Source organism: Eurosta solidaginis, chromosome 3 (genome assembly GCF_040869045.1).
Source record: "Eurosta solidaginis isolate ZX-2024a chromosome 3, ASM4086904v1, whole genome shotgun sequence".
Taxonomy (NCBI): Eukaryota; Metazoa; Arthropoda; class Insecta; order Diptera; family Tephritidae; genus Eurosta; species Eurosta solidaginis.
In genome coordinates this window covers 110,490,850-110,517,201 of record NC_090321.1, presented here as the reverse complement: position 1 = coordinate 110,517,201, position 26,352 = coordinate 110,490,850, and the positions used below count along the sequence as shown (strand labels likewise).

Here is a 26,352-nt window from a genome sequence, read left to right as displayed (position 1 = left end):
AATAATACTGCTCTTGCTCGCTAGATAGCGTCTTAATCGAAATCTCAAATCAAACTGAATTCCAGCGCCTCTACAATTGCCGCCTTTTATACTCTTTGATTTCAACCTTCGCATCTTCTAGGCGCTTCCAGAATCTACTAGTCCAGCAGCTCTCAAACTTCTCAGCTGTAACTACAATTGCACAATTTTATAGTTTTTCTCATTGCATACTTATAGGAGTATCTCAGATATATGCATGTGTTTGTGCATTGACTCTCCGCTGCTCGTATACGTACATGGTACATATGTGTAGACGTAATTATTGTTTCGTTTATGTAGATACATAATGATTGATCTATGGATGTGAATTCACGTCACTGCTTAGCATCGGCTTAGAGATGATATCATCGCCCAGTGCTGCTAACATTCGTTACAATAGTTTTGAACAATATGATACAGCTCACCATTTCTTTCTTATTTTGATTTTTTGTTGCCTGTTATATCTATCTTTGTTGTTATTGTTGTGACTTACGTTTCTTCTTGTTTTTGTTTATGTTTGTTATTTTTCATGCTACTATTAATTTTCTCGAGCTGTCCTAGTTGATGTTACTTGTTGTTGTTATTCGTATCAATTGGTTTACTTTCCACATTGTTGCTGCAGACACAAATGTTACGTTGTTTTTAACTTAATAATTTTCGCATAAAAGAAATATGATTTTGATCTGTAGATTTTTTTGTTGTAATTAACGTAGTTTAACGTTGTAGCTACAATGCGTTTAAGTCTTTACAAACAAGTAAGGAAGGCTAAGTTCGGGTGTAGCCGAACATTACATACTCAGCTGAGAGCTTTGGAGACAAACTAAGGGAAAACACAATGTAGGAAAATAAACCTAGGGAAACCTGGAATGTGCTTGTGTCATGGATATCAAATGGAAGGTATTAAAGAGTATTTTAAAAGGGAGTGGGCCATAGTTCTATAGGTGGACGCCATTTCGGGATATCGCCATAAAGGTGGACCAGAGGTGACTCTAGAATGCGTTTGTACGATATGGGTATCAAATGAAAGGTGTTTACGATTATTTAAAAGGAAGTGGGACTTAGTTATATAGTGGATGCCTTTTCGAGATATCGCTATAAAGGTTGACCAGGGGTGACTCTAGAATGTGTTTGTACGATATGGGTATCAAAGGAAAGGTGTTTACGATTATTTAAAAGGAAGTGGGACTTAGTTCTATAGGTGGATGCCTTTTCGAGATATCGCCATAAAGGTTGACCAGGGGTGACTCTAGAATGTGTTTGTACGATATGGGTATCAAATGAGTATTTTAAAAGGGAGTGGGCCTTAGTTCTATAGGTGGACGCCTTTTCGAGATATCGCCATAAAGGTGACTTTAGAATGTGTTTGAATGATATGGGTATCAAATGAGTATTTTAAAAGGGAGTGGGCCTTAGTTCTATAGGTGGACGCCTTTTCGATATCGCCATAAAGGTGGACCAGGGGTGACTCTACAATGCGCGTGTATGATATGGGTATCAAATGAAAGGTGCTAATGATTATTTAAAACGTAGTGGACCTTAGTTCTATAGGTGGACGCCTTTTCGAGATATCGCAATAAGGGTGGACCAGCGGTGACTCTAGTAGAATGTGTTTTTACGATATGGGTATCAAATTAAAGGTATTAATGAGGGTTTTAAAAGGAAGTGGCCCTTATATGTGAAGGCATTTTTGAGATATTGACCAAAATGTGGACCAGGGTGACCCAGAAGATCATCTGTCGGGTACCGCTAATTTATATATATATGTCATACCACGAACAGTATTCCTGCCAAGATTCCAAGGGCTTTTGATTTCGACCTCCAGAACTTTTTCATTTTCTTCTACTTATAAATTGGTGGCTTATTTGGTAATATTTCAAAAAACGTCTACACTTTCGTTGTAAACACGCGTTGTTGTTGTTGGCTGGTAGGATCGCCAGTTATAGGTTATAATTAAAAATTCCTTTTCTTAAAACGTATTTTGGATTATATTTTATTTTGATCTTTTTTTAATTCATTTATTTTACCAACTTCAAACAAAGAAAATTTTTGATAATTGAAAAATTAAAATTGAAAATTAAAATATTGATAAAACATATTAAAACTACAAAGTTCAAAGTAACTTAAACACACAGCTAAATAAAAATAATAAGAACCCTACAGGTGAGAAGTCTTTTTTATATAAAAAAGAACATGAGCTATCAAATGTGTTTAATTAAGAGTTGAAACGATGTATTGCACACCTTACAAAATGCTTTGAATGGATCGTCCGCCACAGATTTTAACCCGCCACTGTGCTCTTTCTTCTCACCACAGCTTCTTTGGAAACACTTTTTCTTTGCAGCGCACATAAGAATGTGGAGAAATATTCCAATTTAAGTGTTCTCAATATTCTTTTCAATGTTATTTTTTATTACACAATCAGCGTTACAATACAATTAAGTTTTTAGTTACATAATGATCTGATTTTCATACATAGGTAGTTTTGCTACAAAAGATTCCATTTTTTAATGGTGGACAAAAAAATCCCTTTCCCTTTTACTTAAATATATAGTGAAATATACCTCAAAAAAATTTAATTTACCACAATCTGGCGTCGCTGTTCGTAAGTCAAAGTGAGGTCATATCGTTTTTGGCCACCATACTTGAATATTCATCCATATGTGGGCTTAACTCCAGGTAGACTCATATCTCAACTTATTAAACATTTCCAAAAGCCTATATTCCTCAAATACATACACATATATTTTATTTATTTAATTAAGTATATACAATGACGTTCAACAGTTTTTAAATATTTACATAGCTAACGAAAAAACTTAGAACTTCACCATTGGATAAATTCACAATGTACTAGCTTCTACGTTTGGAATGTTATTGAGTCCAGCGTCGGGTTTGCTCCAGTAGTAATTTGGCGGGCCCTGACTGAAGCAATATTTCATATTAAGAGGTTCGTCATTTTCAACATAGTACATTAAGTAGAAATTGCACATTTCATCTTCGTTTGTGGCGCTAAACATTGAGTTAATTATATTATTAGCATTTTACACACAAAAACAAACAATAGCTTAATTACCCAATTTGCGTAACTCTGTTCCTATGACTGACCATTGTGCATCTGGCAGCAAGAAAATCGCCAGTTATAATTGGATCGCCATTTTCAATTGGATAAAACATTTGGGGAGTTAAAGGATCCCTTTTTCCCAAAAGTGTCCAGTGATGTAAGCCACGTGCATCGCTTCGTACTCTATATCCGGATACTACCTTCCCAAGGCTATGTGTGTGAGTGCGATATGCTATTGGGTGTATTGTTTTGTTCTCACTGATTTCACAAGCAGTTTCCATATGTTCAAGTGAGTTTGGTGGAATAATTCCAGTGGTTCCCAACAATAAAACTCCGGCAAGTTTATTCAATCTAATATAAAGAAAAATGTATATTACTTAGCCAAATTTCAAGGAATCGTTAATATCGTGAGTGAAATATTAGTTATTGAGAAAGAGTGTCGCGCTAAATTAACTTATTTCGAACAGCGGAGTAGCTGCGTCCACCACTACATTTATGAGATATGAATAACATTCAATTACACACATAACTGGCGACCGAAAGTAATCAAATTAGCCTGTCATTAATTAATATTTTTACCAACCTAGTTTTACGGTCGTCGGAACCAGTTTTTACACCACCCATTTCGTAGAACACTCAGTTGTTTACCACAATAACAGTAAGATGCAATGAAAATTAAACCGTTATTAATAAACAATGCCTGCTCATCAAATATATATGTTCTAAGTCAGGGGTCGACTTAAATTCTCTTGGTGTTACCAATTGGCGCCAGTTACCCCAACTAAGAAGCGACTTCAGCGACTTGTTGACCGGACAAAGCGGTTAAACACCAATTAAGTAAGTCAGGGGTCGTGAAATATCACAATTGAACTAATTCTACTCACACAGACTGCTCCGCTATTCGCTTACTGAACTTGTTAGTAGTAGCTGAAAAAACGGACTAGCAATATCGGCGGAGGCTTTGTTTATTTACGCATATCAAAATAACTTATTTTCGAAAAAACTCAAACGCCCAATATTTGAGCTTTTTGATTTAAGCATTATACATATTTATTTTAGCGTTTTAATATTGTCATGTAATAAAACAATATTTTAATAGCATTTTTACGAACAACTGCAACCAGGCTCCGTGCCTCGGGGCAGCTTGAGTGCCGACCATACGGCCATAGTAGTATAGCGTCATCAATCACAAGACGAACAGACTACCTGATTCACTCTCTGCGCCTCGAGGGCGATCTTAAGGCCACATAAGAGGTGGATGGTTGGCGCAAGGGTGCTCAAATGGCGGACGAGGCGATACATGTGTACACAGATGGTTCCAAAGTAGTGGAAGGAGTAGGGTCTGCGGTATACTGTGCTGACCCGGGAAAAAACAGATCCTACAGGCTGCCGGATTACTGTAGCGTTTTTCAAGCGGAAATAGTAGCCGTAACCAAAGCAGTAGAAACCCTGGAAGAAAATAGCCCAAGCTGCAGTCGTGTTAACTTTTATATTGACAGTCGAGCAGCAGTTAAGGCAATAATCTCGCATAGCACAGCATCTAAATGCGTGTTAGAGTGTAAGCAGTCCCTGGAGAGAATCGGGACAGCATACATCTAAATTGGATCCCAGGGCATATGGGAATAGATAGACGTCCCAATTAGACTGGGCGAAATATTAAGCGAAGGCGAGAGGTGCACATGATCGACCAAGCAGGAAAGGCGTGGGTTCAAGCGCGGGGCTGTAAAGTGTCGAAGATTATGTGCAGGTCTTACAACCTTAGACCAACAAAGTTGCTTCTATCAGTAAAAAGTGAGGACTGTATACTCATGACGGATATTCTGACTGGACACTGCCGTCTGGCGTCACACGCCTTTAAATTAGGCTTCGTCAGTGATAGCAGATGTAGGAAGTGCGGGCTGCAGAAGGAAATGATCCAGCACGTTCTGTGCTATTGCCCTGCGCTTGCCAGGCTAAGACTCCAGCTATTAGGAGTGATACAGCTGTCAGATCTAGAAGCAGCAGGTGGCTTAAATCCTAGGAAGCTGCTAGTATTTGCCAAGAGGACAGAGTTATTTTATAACATAGGTCCTGGTTTTTGATAGGGTTTTTCAGTTTGGTGGTTAAAACAAACTTCTGGTAACACTACAACTTATTCAGTCTATGTGAGGTCCTCATGGACCGGCCAGTTCAACCTAACCTAACCTAGGAAATATTTTTGGAATATTAGAAAAACAACGCGTTTTTGATTCCTTCTTAGTTGATCAACGATTAAGCCACTTCAATTATGGTACTCTTACGAACACAGTTTCAGTTTTAAAGAGCCCCGTTCTAAATACACGCCCTAACCAAAATTTGGAAGATGAAAAGTTGGCCGTTTCGAAGAAAGGAAGTCGCTTGCAAAGGTTTATCAACAACAATTAAGACTTGCGTATCCAGGTCCAGAGCTGTTAGAATCCACAATTTAAAAACATTTCATACATCGATCGGTGCGAACGTGTTTATTTTTGCTCCGCAGTTTGTATGTATTCCTGGCTAACTTTATGTTTTTCCTAAGTGGATCTGGAAATGGTCAGTTAATTCTCACCTAATCAGTTATCTGAGATGGTGGCTCTGTTTGCAATTTTGTTCAAAATTTGATAATTATCTACAAATGATAAATTCAAAAAACATCTAATAATTTCATATCATATAATTTCCACTATGCCGTGTGTGTGTGGTCGAAAGGTTGATCGTTAAATTATGTTGTGCGAAGTGCAATGACCACTTCCGCTTAAAGTGTGTGAATATTTCATCGGTTGATCTCGATTTTCTTCTCGCATCAAACAGAAATTTTTTCTGTAAATCTTATGCGGCTAAGCGGCGCGCATCTATACGTAGTCTGCCACCAATCTCTCCTTAGTGCCGTTTATAACATCGGTAACAATATGAGTGCAAGTGAAAATGGAAGTGACGAACAACTATCTTTGCTCGACTTAAAACATGGAGGCGTTACGCGCTGAAAATGCTCTCATTCTCACTATGATGAAGGCGTTGAAAGACGATATCTTAAAATTTTCGCAAAAGTACGATGATCTACATCAGGGGTCCCCGAAATAAAAACTGAGCCTGTGTGAGTAAAACTAAAATCATCTTATTGGTGGTGGTTTAGTTGTTGATGAAAAATCCATGAGGTAGGACGTACGCTCGCTAGCGTTGCCAAATGTCCCGTATTGGTCGGGACATCCAGTATTTTTTACAAATTTTAAAGTGTCCCGCCGGGAAAGCTATGTCCCGGCATTTTCACAATATCAAAATTAATAAATTATAATCTGCCACGAAACATGGCCATATTTGCGGCTTCGATTGTATTGAGGTCATTAGCATATTGCATTCAACTCTGTAAAGAAGAAAAATTCATCCCTACTGTGGTTCTGGGGGTCAATTCACGTTCTATGAAGTGGTGAACTGAAATCATTTTTCACCCGTTCAGCTGATATGCGATTCAGTTTAAAAAAAGTGATATTTACTGGCAATTTTTTTTTTCATTTAACGAATATTTTTTCACCGTTGAATTTGCCTGACTGACTACTGCACGCCAAAAAACGTCTTCGTTAAAAACTATAGTATATGTATACCATCGCGACAAGACTGGAATACCAGACAACATACGATACCGGGTGCCATCAACATATTCACCGATGGTTCTAAGCTTTACGGAAAGGTGGGAGCAGGCCTCTTTTCACCGGATCTCATCTGCCTTGCAGATGCCTTTGGGAGTCAGCATAAAAAAAGTAGGTCTCGTCCAGTGCACGGACTTTACCACTTTATTGGTAGATCTACCAACTTTTTGACCCATTTTCATTTTCTACCACTTCTACCACCACAGCCCAAAAATCCAACAACATTTCAATATATTCGCATTGTAACCAAATATTGCGATCAGTAGGTAAACGTATATAATTGCCGAGCATACCCAAGTAAGTAGTGCCACCTCTTAGCACTAACCAAACTAACCAATTTTGAAAAATTTTTACACAAATTCAAACAAGAAATAAATTTGTTTATGAAATAAATGTAGTAAATGAGCACGCAAATATTTTCCTGCGCTATTTTCATCAGTTTTTTGTGAATAATTTTGAACGAAAATAAACAAATTTTTAAGTAAACGATATGCCGAAGTCGGTTATTTTGTGGCAGTATTTTTGGTACATTGGAAAATTGTTGTTGTAATTAGACGTTTCGGTAAATTTTCGTCAATATTTCAAGCTCGAAATACAGGATAAACGCAAGTATTATATAGCCAATTTTATATGTAATTTTTTGTTTTGTTTACATGATTTTTTAGAAGTGATATTTCCGTGAAATGTGCTTTATTTGTTTTACAATAACGCCCCGATTCTGAGCGTTACCGGTAAAATAGTACCCAGAACATTGTGTAACCGAATGTCGTTATCTTTTATCCGCGATTCTGGCCCAAGTGGTAGCGCTGTCATCACCGAAGAACTCACCAGTGTCTGTGGAGAAATTTGAAAGGTAGTTGTCTTCGCTTTCACGGTTGCCACTTTGGTCCATTTGGACCAAAAATGGTCCCTTCCAATCCCATTTGGTCCGCTGGTCCATTTTCTTCAATTTTGGTCCTTTGTAGGCAATAGCCACGATTGGTACTTTTCTTTCTTTTTCACTCAGGTAAAAATTCACAATATTGCCTAAGCCCCCATGTAATTTTGAATTTACTTCAATGGAACTGTCACCATACAAAAATGCTCAGTCAATAAAATGTACCAGAAAAATAACATTTCACCTAGGATATAATTTATGCCAGGCATTAAAAAGAAAAGTGTTGCCAAACACATTATCGTTAATTGTTGATGAAATAAACGACTAATCAAAAAAACTCTTGTTTCATAGTAATATTAATAACGGCTAGATATTGCGATTGGTTATCAAACACTATGTGAAATATATGAAAATAAAAATTGTTTCTCGCCTAGCATAGCTTATAGCGAGCACTCTGCCGTCAGCCTAACACTTTCAAAACTTATACAAAGAAATTTTATGCATTATTTCTCGTTTGGCACGTCTCACCCAGCTCAATGAGTTCAAGGAATTCCAGGACTATTCTCGAAGGCAGAAGGAAGCAAATGCAAAAGAGATTTGATTTCGGAAGAAATGTTTTGTATAAAATTATTCCCGTAGGTGCTAGCAGAACCCCTGAGGCCTGGGATCAAACCTCACACTTACAGAATCTAGGCTCTGATATGAAGTTTAAACGTTAAGGGAAAAAGTAAGCATCTATAAAAATAGCACTAACAAAATTGCATTCAAAATTCATTTATGATTTACTGAGTTTTCCACATATATAGTTCGGCAACACCAGAACGCAAATTTTGAACAGTTTCTTACATTTTATTTCATTGCATTTATAGTACCATTTTTGGTTGCATTCACATATATTTGTTTGTTCAGCTTGAATTAAAGGAAGGTCTTCACTATGTTTAGTAAAATTTTATATGGAAACATCCTAAAATTTTGTATTTTATACTAATAAAATAAAACAAAAATTTGGTCATTTTTCGATGAATTTTGTTCCCAAATGAAAACATGGTATGGCAACCGTGTTCGCTTTACCGAAAATGTCTCACTTGTAGATACGAGGTTAACGAATAAACATGCATATTATGCATGATAAGTTTCTACATAGATTGTAATTTATTCTGTGAAAGTACATAATAGGGGGACTCATGAAAGCATATAAACTTATAAGGTGTAAAATTATATCCATTTACACACGCGGTTATATGAACGCACCTAGTAATACTCATGATAAACTTGATTATTTATCAGCTGTATTATTGCCAAACAAAATTTTTTTGATTGTTATACAAATAAAAAATGCCAAGATTAAGTGAAAAATCAAAACTAAAACGCCTTTACTTGCTGATGTTGGAGATTTCTGAGGAAAATGCCTGGTATAATGTCTGCAAGGTTGCATTCCTTTGAGTTTACCGCGTTTACACAATGAAATGTGCGCGTAAATTTATACAAACTGTGTAAATGATTTTTCATACAAAATTTGACAGCTCGTTTACGCACTAGATAAATTTATACGTTTACACACTTTATAAGGCATTTATACGGTTACATGAGTCCCCCTAATGTAAACAAATATGTATAGCAAGAGACAACACTTTTTTACTATTGTCTTTACTTATTTGCGCTTACAATTCTTTATTTTTCAGTTTTGCCTTTTTCTAAACAACAGCTGTTGCGTGGTTATTTCGATGTAACCACCAACTTTTGTGGGTAAAAAATTATCCGGCTACTTTCGCGGTTAGAATACCAAAAGGGTGTAAAAGTTGCCACATGATTTCGTTACCGTGGTGAAGAATGTTGTTTCCACACTAGAATTGGAAGAGAAGTTCGGCCTAAAATCTCTTCGGAGGCTATCGCGCCTTACATTTATTTATTTTTATTTATATACGTATGAGAAGGGTTTGAAATCACACTTCATGATTACCAAAACAAAAGTTTCCGGTTTGATATTTTTTAAAGTTGGCGGCCCTATCCCTAACTAGTCCCTTGGAGTGAATCACATTGATTATAGCCTATCAACCAAGTTGAAGTATCACCTACACGTTAAGGCTCCTGTCACAAATGTGAATATTAAGGCACATATATTTACCAGGTGGGGCTATGACCTTCCCAAGAAGACTGAAAGTGGTCTAGCAAAAGCTTTCCCTAGACAGTCGAACAAATGACCGGGTGTGTTACCACCCTAATTTAGTGGACAGTTGAACTGGCCGGAAAACTAAAGTTACGCCGGGAAAGCAACATATTGGACTGAGCATATAACCATTAACATATTTCAACTTGAACTGGTTGACTTTCATTTTAAAATATAGTTTTGGTTTAACGAAGACTTTTGAAATCAATGTATCGACCACAAACGTTTGCAAATGTTGGCCTAAATTAGAAAAATTCTCTCCAGGGTCCTTGCAAAGTTGAGGATTATAGGATTTTCACCCATGAGTTACGCAATGATATAGACCATTAATAGCGGCCATTAGTCACCTTTGTGTGTGAACAGCCACAAATGATTTAAAGAAATCGCGTCTGACGAGTATTAGGGGCTAGCTCAGAACTTCTCCTTCGGTGAAAATACGTTTGACACGAGACACACAGACAAAAGTGTGACCATTTTAAGCATTTGTATTTTTTCGGCAGACGAGCAGTACCAGTCTCTAGGACCGGGGTTAGGTTCAAATTAAATGAAGGTGAGTCCCTCCGCAAGGAACTACTCCTTGGATTAAATTTGTTGAACGATCCGCGAGAAATTGAATCGCTTTACTGTTTTAAATATAATAAGTACGACGGCGTATGCCGGCATCGCCGGTATACTATGGATTCTTCGCCGAAGCCGCCAGTAAAGTGATCGGCGTAAACCTCTACAACATAGATCTGACTGAATAGGTCCCGACTCCCAGGAACTTAAGAAGTCATCTCCGTAAGCACTATGAAGAAATCCGGCACTTAAGGACTCAGCCGTTTGAAGAAGAGGAGCAAAGACAAATAATCTAAACTCGAAGTTGAGGAAAGCAACCTCTCCAGGGAGACGCGCGTTACCCTCAAATTTGATCTGGATACTGTAATAGGTTAAACTCTTACTTATCCAAAATTAACCCCGACATACATAATGTATGGGCTGGTTGCAACGTGTCTACACATGATACCAACCATCTTTTCAATTACCATAAAAATCCCGCTTCACCCTTTGGCGACATTACAAGTTAATATAATTATTTTTTAACAAATTTTATTTATAGTTTAATTGAAATTTCTATTAAATTTACTTACGATGTAGTCATATAATCAATGAAGACGCCAGAGTCATCAGTGCTTCCATCTGCGAAATATAACAATGTTTCATTACATTAATACTTTCATCTAACTCAAAAATAAAAAAATGAATTTTTGTTGGAGTACGAACGAGCGCAGTTTTAAATTTCCCCGGCCCACATGTATTTTCTAAGAGATCGGGTATAAAAGACAAATATGGTCATGTGTTTTGAACCTAAATCGTACCGTTTTAGCCTTAAGTCTGAAAATGCTCCAAACAAATGGTATATGGACTACAAGCAGGAGCCCATTTTAATCGATATGTTTGTATTTCCAGTCGGAAATATTCATGACGAACCCTTTTGCAAAAGAAGTCGAAAAATAAAAGCTGAAGCCGAACATTTATAAATTAGAGAACCTTTTTATTTGATTTTTAAGCCAAATCAAAGATATGTACTATTTATTCATTATTTGAATTTCGATATTTGAATAAAATATACTGTTTGCTTCCTAACTGATGCGTGTTACAAATAAACTTGATACATCATATTTAAACTAGACAAGAAAGTTTTGCGAGTTAAGCGATTTTTGTAATTGATAGTTCCTTAAGTGCTTTTGCTTAGTAAAAAAAAAATAAGTTATGTGAAGGCGTTAATGTTACATATTGCCTAGGAAAATTTTTCAAGAGACCTTTTGATAAGCTTTAGATATTGTAAAAATAGTAAAGTTGTATTTAATACAAGTCTACAAAGTTGAAAATATGTAATTTCACAAGCTGCCTTTGCACGCGACGCTTCTCAGTTTTCTTAGATCGTGCCATTTATGTACTTCTGTGTAGGGTTACCAGGCTGCTGACACTCCACCGTTCCTGATGGAACCCGCGATTTAATAGGCATATCTTCGATTAGGTACTTTCACGATTCGATATATATGTATGGTATATATATTTTGGTCTCAACTTTCGCGATTCCCCGGTGGCGACGGATTCGTTATTACTAAGAGGTCATATTCGTTATAGATACTCGGAGAAGAATGTTTTTGGTCGAAACGGCTTTCCCAATTTTCACGTTCGCGTTCGGCTGCCAATATGGGTTTTTTTCTGATTGGTATGTTCACGAGATTTCCGTCTATGTCACCATGAATTGCTGCGAGTAATTGGTTATGTACGATAGCGCGCAAATTAAAATTAAATAAGAAATCTTTTGGACTACATTTCTTGTTAGAGTTAGATTCCAATCCTTTGGATTGTCGATAGTATGTAGGTAATTAAGAATCGCTTGATTAGCGCTTTCAACTCTTCCGTTTGACTTTTGTGTTCGTACGGCGGTTTTAACGTGTTTTATACCATTTCTATCACACTATGTCGTGAATGCTTTTAACGTATAGGCGGATTGAAGGGGTTGATAATGCAATACAAAGCTTTGTAGCTTCAGAGCTTCCGCAATCCAATTGTCAACCTCACCTACGCGAGGGGAATCCTGTTACAAATATGAATGTATCATACTCATATTTAGCAGGCGAGGCTCTGACGAACCCAAGTTCCTCATGTAACCATGAGATGGAGGCGGTATGACATAGAAAGGCCATATACATAAATCGTTCCCGATTTGATCCGTGCTTGTTACCGGAACGTAACGGATCTATATCCGGCAAAGGTCAATCAACATCGATAACACTCCCCAAAACCTTCGGGGAGTGTCTTTATCGTTTATACAACAACGTATAGACGATTCCTCGATCAGATATTATTTTGACGGGTAACTCGAGGTAGCTGCTCAATGCGTTTATGGTGTGGATAGTTCGGGTATCGCGGACGGCTGACGATTAAATATTTAAAAAATGCGTCGGAGATTGCCAGTACATAGCAATTACATTTGTTGCTACGGATGAACGGCCGTAGGTGATCTATATGGACCACGCGGAAGAGTATGTGTTCAACCGGATCGTAGTGTATCCTACCTTATCTTTTACCGGATTGTGCTTTGGGATAGCAACAAACAACGCACGCCGCGATATAAGATTGTATATACTTGCGCATTTGCGGAAACTAGAATTGTTTTTGTTTTTATCGGCCTATTGATAAATCATTCAAGGTTCGAATCGAGCTCAAGGCCAGAACAATAATTTTTTTCTAATGATAATTATTGTTATTTTTTAATTTTTCTAAATTTGAAAAATTGAATTTTGTTTTTGGAATAGTAAGTAGAAAATTTTTCAGACAACCTGCCATAGCTACGTAGATAGATCCATTTCGAAGGGTGCTAAGCCTTCATCATCAGTACGCTTTAGGCATGCTGCGCTAACCATTTAGCTATATAGCTAGCGTACTGATGATGAAGGCTTAGCACCCTTCGAAATGGATCTATCTACGTAGCTATGGCAGGTTGTCTGAAAAATTTTCTACTTACTATTCCAAAAACAAAATTCAATTTTTCAAATTTAGAAAAATTAAAAAATAACAATAATTATCATTAGAAAAAAATTATTGTTCTGGCCTTGAGCTCGATTCGAACCTTGAAGGAAACTAGAATGTTTTATAAACTCTTTCTAGGGTTTATCTAGTGCGTGGTGACCCATTTTATCATGCCATAAGTTCGCAATTCGCCAACATACCGACGTGGGCGCAACAAACTTTAGACCATCGTCTTGATTACGATAAAGTCGATGTTTATGTATGAGGAAATGTTTCTTTATTTCTGGTTCGCAGGAGTATTTTATTATTCCTTGAAGGATGTCGATTATTTCACTAAGTTTATCTTCTTGTAATCGCATAACGTTGAGCCAATCGTTGACTTCGGACGTGATTTCGAGGATAGAACCTACTGTTGTTGTTGTTGTTGTTGTAGCGATAAGGTTGCTCCCCGAAAACTTTGGGGAGTGTTATCGATGTGATGGTCCTTTGCCGGATACAGATCCGGTACGCTCCGGTACCATAGCACCATTAAGGTGCTAGCCCGACCATCTCGGGAACGATTTATGTGGCCACATTAAATCTTCAGGCCATTCCCTTCCTCTCCACCCCCAAGTTCCATGAGAAGCTTGGAGTCGCCAGAGCCTCGTCTGTTAGTGAAACAGGGTTCGCCGCAGATAGATGAGGTTGACAATTGGGTTTTGAGAAGCTATATATTGCGCTGGCAACCTGAAGGGTTGCGCTACACAGCCCCTTGAATCTGGTATTTTAGTCGCGATAAGGTTGCTCCCCGAAGGCTTTGGGAAGTGTTATCGATGTGATGGTCCTTTGCTGGATACAGATCCGGTACGCTCTGGTAACATAGCACCATTAAGGTGCTAGCCCGACCATCTCGGGAACGATTTATGTGGCCACATTAAACCTTCAGGCCATTCCCTCCTTCTCCACCCTCAAGTTCCATGAGGAGCTTGGAGTCGCCAGAGCCTCGTCTGTTAGTGAAACAGGATTCGCCGCGGATAGGTGAGGTTGACAATTGGGTTTGGAGAAGCTATATATTGCATACCTACCGCGGGTATATTCTGATCCCCTGACCCGCTGGGGTGATAGGACCTACTGGTTCTCATTCATTTAAACAAAAAATTTAATCGTATGACAAATGAAGGCTGTAGCTCGTTTGAAGTCCTAAATTTTAAGCTAAACCCATGTGAGGCGAAGCCAAAAATAAAACGAATATAGCTCGCTTTCCATTTCATCCGTATCATATAAGTAATACTCCTACATATATTGTTAATAGAAAATGTTCGCAATGAGTTTTGAATTCGAAATCAAAACAAGACAGCTTACAAAATTTTTGTGATTGTAGCAGCATAAGTGTGACAAGAAAAAATTTAAATTTAGGCATGATACAAAAAATTGAGGTAGTCCATTTAGTGTGACGTTAGCCACTTGACTTTTGGGGGGACAATGACAATTTCACCAAAAACAAGCTACCAGATTTTTCTAATCTTGATGGATTTCATATTAACAAATATAACTAAAAATTGTTTTGGCGGAAGAAACATGGGTAGAAGTATGCAAAGCAAAGGAATATAGCCGCCTTAAGTGTCCGTACGTTTGCTCAGAACATTTTGACAAAACATACACGTTTGTCAATTGTTTGCTCAAAGGAGGTCCTTATAAACCGACACCGCAATTTCTTGATAAATTGGCTACAAGTCCTCATTTTTTATATTTTCATTTATTGTATAACTAGCAGACCCGGCAGACGTTGTTCTGCCCTAAATTTTACATTTTAATAAGCTTTTCCGTCTAACTCTGCCCTTCTCCCTCTACACTTTTTCCTAATCTTTGTATTCTCTCCTCCCTCCGTCTTTTTCGCTTCATCTATCACCATCTTCTTCTCATTCTATATCTTTCTCAGTCTCCTTCTCTCTTTTCTCTCCTCTCAGGTTTTTCTCATTCTTCTTCATCTCTTATTGCCAGTCCCAGAGGGTGGTGTGTGTTGGGTCACCGATTAAGAACCACTGCATTGCCAGTTAGCTCACACAACTTAAAACTCTATTTTCTTTAAGTTATAATTGGAGGCCACGGCTATCGCGGTCATTCGCCTGAATTACCGATATTTGCTGGCAGTTATGCTAGTACATGTTATTGGTGTAGTCTAACGCCAGTCACTCAACTATTGTTAATTTCCCGGTCTCTTTGTCAGCTCATTTGCATTGCTTAAAAATCATATGTACATACACATATACATATGTACTTATTAGGTGCTGGAAAGTGCAATTATGAATGCAGCAACAATTGTATTGTTTTTTGTATAAGAGAATTTGTCTGGGCTCACTATTGAAAATTATGTATTTAGGAAAGTGAATTTGCAAAATAAAAGTTAGTCTAACAGCTGACCACCGTGTGTTCACTTCGTCATCTTTTCGGATCGTTTTCACATAGAATACGTTTGTGCATTGGTTAGAAAAACGCTTTTAACCGTACACAGTTTGGCGTCCAAGTGTGGGGCTCGAATTTCGTAAGTAACACATTAAGTTGGGCACTGGTGGTCAGAGTTAGACCGCTCATCGCCATCGTTGGACGTACCATCGTGGACATCGTCAGCGCTACAAATTAATATTTCTACATTCTGCTACAAGCAATCATCGTCTTTGCTCTCGTAATCATTATTGCTGTCGCTACAACACAGCTCATATTGGAAATTGCCGCTTGCAAATCCACGCCATTATCGCTCTACAGCTGTTTTTGCTTTGCAGTAAAAACCGCATTTCTCTGCTGCCGTCGCTTCAACCCTCACTCATCGCGGACATTGCTGCTTGCCAGTCTACGTCACAATCGCTACAACTAGGTTGAATTGGCGCTTCTGTTGTTTGCTTGCAGTAAAAACCGCATATCTCCTCGCACGTATGTATGTATGTATGCACCTTGATTGACCACCCTTGCTTATAGTTACCATTGTCGCTGTCGAAACCATTTAATTTTTCCCATATACAGCCGACTCTGATTTACTTATTGACTTTTAAAATTTAATAGCCGTCAAAATGTCTTTGGATGAACTAAAGCAACAACGCGCAAATACTAAGAAAAATATTACACGCATTAGGAACATTGTTGAGGCTAGTTTGCGTACCGGAGGTAAAATTCTTTCAACTGCCGAATATAAATGTCGCTTGGGTATTCTTGAATCCTACTTCAAGCAGGTACTTTCCATCCAAACTGATATAGAAAAATTGGATACCGAAGATGGAGGGCGCGCCGACCTTGAGGAGTTATACGTCGCCACAAAATTAGCAATCCAAACACAGCTGGTAGAAGATCACAACATTTCTCTTTCGGAAACTAACTGCGCTGTGCAGCACAGCACAAAATACCAGAATTTCATCGTTTCCTTGAAGCAGGTAATTGATAAGGAGTATAGCCTTTCAAATATTGAAAAATTCAACCACTTGAGGAATTCACTCCAACGTCAGGCTTTAGAAACCGTCGATGCGTTCCAGGTAACTAACGAAAATTACCCCAAGGCTTTAGAGCGATTAAAGGAAAGGTACGATAACACAACGTTAATTTTTTTGGAAAATATCTCTGCTTTATTTGAATTGTCATCTCTTTCGAAACCAAATCCTTCACAGCTGAGAAGCCTTATCGATAAGGCATCTGCCATTTATGGGTCACTTCTCTCTCTTGGTAACGATAAAGATATTGCTCACGCTATGCTTATTTACTTGGTATTGCAGCAATCGGACGAGCAAACAAACAAAAAGTGGAAAAAATCCTTGGATTTCAAGACGTTGCCGAAATGGGATGATTGTGTGAAGGTGTTGGAAAGACATTGCCAATATTTGGAATCGATGCAAACTTCATCTGTCGGATCATCGATCTTTCCAGGTAGTAATAAATCCACCACAAGTAAGGTAAAAAACCAAACAAGCGGACATTCTTTCGCCTGCTCAAAGATACCGTGTGTCGTTTGCTCGGATACGCATCATAGAATCCATAATTGCGATCGTTTCAAATCAGTCAATGCTACTCATCGTTTTGAACAAGTGAAAAAAATTAGACTTTGCATCAACTGCTTAGATAAAGGACATCAAGTGTCACAATGCCCCTCATCCCACAGATACAAGGTTTGTTCAAAGCAGCACCATAGCTTACTCCATCGCTGGTCTACTACGAGTCCATTATCACAGGAAGCAGCTGTGCACACGCACATGCACAATTCGACATCTGATCAAGTCATCCTCGCAACGGCCAAGATTCTAGTGCGTGATTCGCTTGGCAATTATAGACTCGGCAAGGCCTTGTTGGACTCATGCTCTCAGGTGAATTTCATACTGAAGAATTTGCTCAAAGCTTTTCGCTACCTAAATTTAAGGAAAATATTGAAATCCAAGGCATCGGTAAGTCCTCAACTAATATCAAATACAAAACCTCCACTAATGTCAAATCGCAACAAAGTGAATTCGAGCTTCCGCTAACACTTTGCATAACCCCTCACATTGCTTACCAACCAGACCCTCAAATAGATATTTCTTCTTGGAATATTCCAAGTAATATCGCTCTCGCAGACGACGAATTTTACGTACCAAGAAAAATTGATTTGTTGTTGGGTACGGAAATTTTCTTTAGCCTCTTGTCAGTGGGCCAAATCAGGCTCGGAACCAATTTACCAATTTTGCAAAAAAACTTTATTAGGATGGGTTTTATCGGGTCGTTACCGACCAAACAATAATTCACATCAACGTTCATGTCTATTTTCAGCCAACGATTCTGTGGATGTTAAAATGGAAAAATTATGGAGGATTGAAGAAGTTGCAGTTAATTCCGAGCCTTGGACCCGCGAACAAACAACTTGCGAGCAATTATACAGGACTACTGTTTCAAGAAATCAAACTGGCCGAATAGTCGTAAAAATTCCCTTCAAGGATGATCCCTCCTGCTTAGGCGATTCGTACACAACTGCACTAAGGCGCTTCAATTCTCAAGAACGCCGCTTAGAAAAATCATCGAATTTAAAGGATCAATATGTAGATTTTATGGCCGAATACGAGCGACTGGGACACATGAGCATCGTGGAGAATCCAAATTTGAATGAACCACACTATTACATCCCACATCATTGTGTTTTGAAGCCCACCAGCACAACAACAAAACTTCGTGTCGTTTTTGAGGCTTCTTGTCGAACCACATCACAGATATCTCTTAACGACATTCAGTTGGCTGGCCCCACTCTTCAAAGTGAGTTAATTCTTCTCCTTCTTCGTTTTCGTCTATACAGATTCGTACTTACTGCCGATATAGTAAAGATGTACAGACAAGTACTTGTTGATCACAGTGATAGGCGTTTTCAATACATTTTGTGGAGGAGCTCACCGGCGGAAGAAATTCGTACCTATCAACTCAACACGGTAACTTATGGAATGGCGTCGGCACCGTATCTGGCCATACAAAGTTTACTATATTTGGCTGAGCAACATCAAGATCAGTTTCCACTTGGATCTAAGATCGTTAAATCATCATTTTACGTCGATGATTTGTTGTGTGGCTCAGATGATTTAACTGAACTTCTACAATTAAAGGAAGAGTTGATAGACTTGTTAGCGTTGGGTGGATTCGAATTATCAAAATGGCATTCAACCCATCATCAAATTAGACAAGATAACAGTGCCAAAAATCTTAACTTGGACGAATCTGTTACCAGCGCCTTAGGTATGCGATGGGACCAAGCACAGGATATATTGTTGTTTTCGTTTGAACCGAAGAAAGGACCACCAAGTCGAATAACGAAGCGAACCATCCTTTCAATTGCATCACCTTTGTTCGATCCACTTGGTTTGTTGGCTCCTATTGTGATTTTATCTAAAATTTTGTTGCAGGAAATTTCGATGCTTAAGCTGGAGTGGGATGAATCCGTGCCTCAGAATATTCATTCGGCTTGGAAAAATTTTCTCACAAACATATCCAACTTATCATCGCTCAAAGTACCGAGGTATTGCCTGTCGACAGACACCCAGTCTCTTCAGTTGCATGGCTTTTGTGATGCTTCGATAAGAGCATATGGATGTGCAATATACACCCGCACAGTTACCAAGTTCGGAGAGGTTTCTGTTCAATTACTCACTGCAAAGTCCAGAGTAGCCCCAATTAAGAAACAGTCGTTACCAAAACTAGAACTTTGCGGCGCTCTCCTCTTATCTCGTCTTTTTTCTAAAATCAAATAAATTTTTTCTACTAAATCTTTTAACGTTTTTTTATGGACAGATTCTCAAGTGGTCTTGCATTGGCTAAAAATGCACTCAGTGACGCTCTCGACATTCGTTGGAAACCGGGTTTCGGAAATACAAGATTTAACATCAGGAGCCAAATGGAAACATGTTCCAACTTATAGCAATCCTGCAGACATAGTTTCCAGAGGATGTACGGTGGAAGAACTCGGCAGCTCGATTTGGTATACTGGACCTGCATTTTTGTACAAACCCATGGAGGCTTGGCCAAAAAACAAAGATAAACGCGTCGATATGAAAATTATAGAAATCGAAAGACGAAAATCGGCATTCGGCACAACTGTAAACAGCAATTACATCCTTCAAGTCGTGGATCAAAAGAGCTCATATACTGGCAGCATTAGATTAATCAGTTGGATGTTAAGATTCGTGAATAAAATACGACCTCATGGTGAATATAATCATTCAAAAACTCTCTCTCCGCAGGAATTGCACCGTGCCTTGATTTGCATAGTTTGGAATCTCCAACAAAAACATTTCGTTAACGATATTAATCTTTTACAGAAAAATCTGCAAACAAACGGACAGTTGCGTTACTTGAATCCCTTTCTCGAATCGATCGAAGGATTTCAACTATTGAGAGTTGATGGACGGTTAGATCTTGCGGAGATTCCAGCCGATAGAAAGCACCCAATACTATTACCCAGCAAATGCGATTTTACTATCAAATACGTGCGACACCTGCATCAAAAGCATTACCATGCAGGACCAAAGGCGCTCGTAGCGCTAATAAGGCTAAAATTTTGGATTATTAACGCGCGCGACGTGGCAAGGCAAGTGGTCAGGTCATGCATACATTGTGTACGGTACAAGCCGAAACTGATGCAGCAAGTTATGGGACATCTCCCAGTTGAGCGATTAACGCGGCATTGACTTTTGTGGATCAGTTGATGTATATCTCCGTATTAGAGGCAAGATACCATACAAGGCATATATCGCAATCTTCGTTTGCCTTGCTACCAAGGCAGTACATATAGAAGTCGTTTCGAACCTTTCTACTGATGCATTTTTGGCATCCTTGAAACGAATGATCGGAAGAAGAGGTTTGCCATCTGATATATTCTGTGACAATGCTACAAATTTTGTTGGCGCTTGTAATAAACTGTTGGAATTAAAATCATTTTTATTTAAAAAGGAAACTCAAGATTTAATTATTAATTATTGTGATAATGAGTTTATCAATTTTAATTTTATTCCACCCAGAGCACCTCATTTTGGCGGGATTTGGGAAGCGGCCGTGAAATCAGCAAAGGGCCATCTACGGCGCAGCATTTCAAACTCACGTCTAACCTACGAGGAACTCACAACAGTTTTAGTGGAAATCGAAGCGGTAATGAACTCTCGGCCAATAGCACCATTATCATGGGATCCTAATGATTTCGAAGCATTGACCCCTGGGCATTTCATTATTGGCGATGCATTAAAGGCACTTCCAGAGCGAAACGAATCATTCAAAGTAAACCAATCGCAACAGTGGGCGCAAATAACTGCAATTAAACAAAACTTTTGGAAGCAATGGTCACACGAATACATCAACGAATTACAAGTACGCTCAAAGTGGTTCAAAGATCGGCCAAACATCAACAACAACACCTTAGTCGTCATACATGAGGACAACCTACCTCCACAAAAATGGCTTATGGGAAGAATAGTGAATTGCATATCAGGAAAGGACTCGAAAGTTCGTGTGGTTCGCACATCAAAGGGAATTATTCGGCGCCCCATTCACAAGTTGGCGCTTTTACCAGTTTGTAATGTCTTTCAACGGGGCCGGGATGTTGGGTCACCGATTAAGAACCACTGCATTGCCAGTTAGCTCACACAATTTAAAACTCTATTTTCTTTAAGTTATAATTGGAGGCCACGGCTATCGCGGTCATTCGCCTGAATTACCGATATTTGCTGGCAGTTATGCTAGTATATGTTATTGGTGTAGTCTAACGCCAGTCACTCAACTATTGTTAATTTCCCAGTCTCTTTGTCAGCTCATTTGCATTGCTTAAAAATCATATGTACATACACATATACATACTTATTAGGTGCTGGAAAGTGCAATTATGAATGCAGCAACAATTGTATTGTTTTTTGTATAAGAGAATTTGTCTGGGCTCACTATTGAAAATTATGTATTTAGGAAAGTGAATTTGCAAAATAAAAGTTAGTCTAACAGCTGACCACCGTGTGTTCACTTCGTCATCTTTTCGGATCGTTTTCACATAGAATACGTTTGTGCATTGGTTAGAAAAACGCTTCTAACCGTACAGTGTGTATTTTGTTCCAGTCCCATTCCGAGTCTCAGTCCCAGTCCCACTCCGAGTCTCAGTCTCAGTCCCAGTCCTAGTCTTAATCCCAGTCCCAGTCCGTCTCTGGTCTACTTCCCGGAAAAAAGCATCGTAAATACTAATATTGGCAAATTTAAATATCAAATTGCAGCAAATCGAATAGGACGTATGTAAATAGGTATGTGGGTATTATTAATTCATGTCTTTATTTCGGCTTCGCATGCATATTTATCAGTTTTGCGACTAAATCGAATATCACAATGAAAATTACTTTAAAGCTCTCAGCAACAGCTTTTATTTGATATCCATAATACACACATTCTAGAGGTATCCGGGTCCATGTTTTGGCATATATCTCGAGACTGTAGTCACCCAGCGGTGTAAAACTTACTCTGTACTAAAGCACACATCAACAGCTTCATTTTGATACCCACAATGTAAAAACAATGTGTAGGCGTTCACGGGTCCACGTTTTGGCCTATATCTTGAGACCCTAGTCACCCAGGGGTATGGAAATTACCCTCTACTAGAGAACTCATCAACAGCTTTCATTTGATATCCATATTCTATAAACACATTCTAGGGGTACCCGGGTCCACGTTTTGGCCTATATCTCGAGACCCTGTGCGTCGATCGCAACCAAACCTATGTGAAAAACACCGCGTGAGGTATACGCAACTTATGTTAAAGTTTGAACAAAATCGACCGAATAGTTTTTGATTCTATAAGCCTCACACAAACGGACATCCATTTTTATATTTATTGTATAATAATTCAAGCGTTGCGCATTAGGAGGGATTTGTAAAACCATTTTTTAGGGAGAACATTACCCTGTAGCTCTGCAGGTTAGCCACTAGTTATGAGTGTTTTTGCCCTTTGTACCAAGGGTCACCTTGGGACAGCCCCGCCTATACACATTCTGTGCCCTTTTAGCATTGACATAGATGTGCAGATACTTTTTCTCAACATGCCTTGAGAAATATCCACTGCAGGGCCATGCTAGAACAACAGGATTTTTCGTGTATTTTTTTTCTGTCTAGGGGTCAAGCTGCCATAAAGATATGAGTCATTTTCCACTATTCTTCAATAAAATTGCATGTTTTACTGTATTCTCAATCGATATATATGCACATAAATCGTGCTAAAGCATATTATTATTGTCGCAGATGACTATACTGTTTTCATCCTAAAGGAAATTTCCATCTCGAAAAACCACAATTTCGCCTTAAACAGTAACAGTATGGCAACGCTTCTGGCAAAACAACAAACATTATGAAACTTCAAAAATCCCCAAATACGTCAACAAATTTTGAGTGGAACTACCTTCTTTTTTGTACCATGAACTTAGGTATATTCGATTATTGAATACAAAAACAAAAACAGTTAAACAGCCATCTATCGGCACTCTGATGTTTGTGAGTGTACCTAGGCTGTAGTAGCAATAAAGGAGTATTATATATATGATCCGTATAAAATTAGTGCTCTAATCCATGAGTTCGAAGTATAAAGTACATGCTTCACTAGAAATGCACTAGAAATGTCATACATTTATTTGGAAAATTTTTAGTTTTATTTTCACAACCGCAGTTGTAAGTTGTGTTTGAGGTATATTCGTAAACCTGACTAAAAATTCGCAATAAGCGCCCTACTCATGGGTTTGGTTAAATTTGCATATCGTTTTTTTTGTGCCAGTGTAATCAAACCGGTTTAAGTAATTTATCAAACATAGTCAAATACTAATTTTTATACCTTTCATGAATTTGCAAACGTCAAGCTGTGTAGTTGATTTTTTATCTGTGCTCTTGTCTTTTCAATAAATATATTGCTTAATATTGCTAAATATAGTTTTAATGTTGACATAATTAGTGAAGTACAATCATTGTGTACGCTGAATTAAAAAATTAAATTAAATTTCATTGTTTTTACTTAAATTGTTAATATCGAAAATTAAAATTTTCATCAATTTGCATATACACATATGTATGTATATATTTATGCCCCTATTACGGTTTACAAGCCCTATAAGTCTCCGGGCCCGGATGGAATCATTCCTGCGCAACTTCAAAAGTCTTTGGGGATTTTCTGCTGCTGGTTGGCCATCATCTATACTAACTGTCTCAGGCTTAATTATATCCCGAAGTCTTGGCACACGGTTAGGGTTATTTTCATTCCGTAGGCCGGCAGAAGCTCTCATGTATCACCTAAGGATTTCAGGCCAATCAGTCTCTCGCCGTTTCTTCTTAAGACGTTTGAGCGGTTGATTGACCTGTACCTACGGGAAAGGATACCTTGGAGGTTATTGTCAGCATGCGTACTGCAAGGGCAGGTCGACGGAAACGGCTCTCCATTCGATTGTAAAGCAAATAGAGGGGTCCCTAGAACACAAAGAGTATGCTCTGGGTGCCTTTCTAGACATCAAGGGGGCTTTTAGCAATGTCTTACTGGGGGCAATCGAAAGAGCTCTGGTCGGTTTAGGAGTCGAGGCGGCTCTGGTTGAGTTTATTAGCAAACTTCTATGCGACAGAATTGTCGCAGCGGAGTGGGAAGGGGCCATAATTAAGAGGAAGGTGTGCAGGGGCACGCCACAGGGGGTTGTCCTATCTCCTCTCCTCTGGGTTGTGGTAGTCAACGAGCTTCTTGTGGAGCTGGAAGCCAATGGTTGTCGGGTGGTTGCCTATGCAGATGACCTCGCTATCCTAGTCAGAGGAAAATTTCTGGGCACCGTGCGCGATGTTCTGCAGGGCTACCTGGATACTGTGGCTAGGTGGGCTGAATCATGTGTATTAGCGGTCAACCCGGGAAAAACGGAATTGGTTCTTTTGCAAGGAGATATAAGATGCCCGATTTCAGAACTCCCTCCATTGGTGGGGTGCCGTTGGTACTTTCTGATAGGGTTAAATATTTGGTGATTGTTTTGGACAAGAAACTGTCCTGGAGACCCAATGTGGAAGATCGGGCCAGGAAGGCCGCCATTGCCTTCTACTGTTGCAGAGGGGCTATCGGAAAGAGATGGGGACTCTCGCCAGGAGTAGTACACTGGCTTTATGAGATGGTGGTCAAACCGATTCTGGACTGGACACGGTGAGCACCTCCAATTTGTTAATGTCCGTGCAACGGACCGCGCTGATCGGTATCAGTGGCGCTCTCAGATCAATACCTACCTGGGCACTGAACGTAATGCTGAACATATACCCAGTAGATATTGCGGGAAAGGCGGTCGCGGCAAGGTTGTCAAGAGCTAACTCTAAGCCGCAAGTTTAAGTTGGCTGATCACTGTAGTGTATTACAAGCGGAAGTTGCTGCGATTAAAGATGCGTTGGATGGAATGCTGCCAGTGCTACTACGGTTAGGGAATTTAACATCTACTCTGATAGCCCAGCGGCTATCAAGGCATTGAACTCAACTAAAGTGCGATCGAGGGTCTCAGCTCAGCAAACGTTGGGCGGACACCACGTCTTGCAGGGTAGTGGATGGCAGGAGGTCAGCTGAAATAATTGGGTTCACTAAGGCTCACCTATCAATGGTCATTGGGGTTTTGACAGGGCACTGTCCCATGGGTATCCATGCGCTACGTCTCAATATACTGGAAACTCCATCCTGCTGCAGCTGTATGGAGGATGATGAGGTGGCATCACCAAATCACTTTATGCTTGATTGCCCAGCTTTTGCCAGAACTAGGCGAAAGCACTTCGGTCGCGACTCACATCTCCCGAGGATTTATCCAAAGTTGAGATCGGTATCATTCGGCGCTTTATCGTTGCTACCCAAAGATTCTCTAAGTAGCTAGATCTAAGTCACCGTTATTTTTTGTGTATGTGGTATCGCAACGGACCTTCGTGTTGTCCAAGTGAGCTATCCTTATCAGGGCAGCTACCACCTAACCTAACCTAACCTACGGTTTACTCTCCTTCAGTTGAAATTTTGCAATTTGGTATTACAGATTACAACTCAACCTGTCAAAAAAATGTCGGTTAAAGTTGTCTAGTCTTACAACTTTTGTGGCATTACCGTTTACAACTTTGTGTTGGTGTAGTTGTCAAAGACATCAAAATCTGACAACAGTTGTCTCAGAAAATTTTGAAGTTGTTTGGAAAAATATTATAAAAAAATGGAAAGAGGGTAATTAAACCTTTTAAAATTAGTTTAAACAAATTAGGTGAAATTATGCGAACGTGAGTCCCATAGATACTACCCACTACTCCTGGGAATCCTGTTTTAGAGTAAAATGCGATTTTTGAAGCGCTTTGCCCCTCTGCAGTCATTTGGGTTTTAATCCACTTCGCACAAATATGCTCCTCAATAATATCTAAAACCTCTATAAAAACTGTAGATGTTTTCCAGTCCAACACTTAAATCATTTCCACAGCATTTTTGATAGCTGCCGTCAGCAAGGAATCAGAGTTCAGCGCATAATTTTAAAATAGGGGTACAGCCGCCCCGCGGCCCCATTCTTTAATTTTTTGGAGCCCTAGGCCTGGGGCTCCTTAACTGGCGCCC

The 26,352-nt window shown here is 39.0% G+C and overlaps 1 protein-coding gene across 1 annotated transcript in view; it reads right to left on the bottom strand.

Moving 5' to 3' along the window:
* Window positions 1–2,406: 2,406 nt before the first annotated feature.
* The window catches only part of Phm (Peptidylglycine-alpha-hydroxylating monooxygenase), a 316,703-nt gene continuing 292,757 nt past the window's right edge, over window positions 2,407–26,352 (bottom strand). The window contains exons 8-10 of the mRNA XM_067777129.1: window positions 10,895–10,943; window positions 3,092–3,430; window positions 2,407–3,027 (exon numbers count right to left, since the gene is read on the bottom strand). Coding sequence (XP_067633230.1) covers window positions 2,859–3,027; window positions 3,092–3,430; window positions 10,895–10,943 — 557 coding nt within the window. The 3' untranslated portion in view covers window positions 2,407–2,858. The remainder of the gene's footprint in view (window positions 3,028–3,091; window positions 3,431–10,894; window positions 10,944–26,352) is intronic.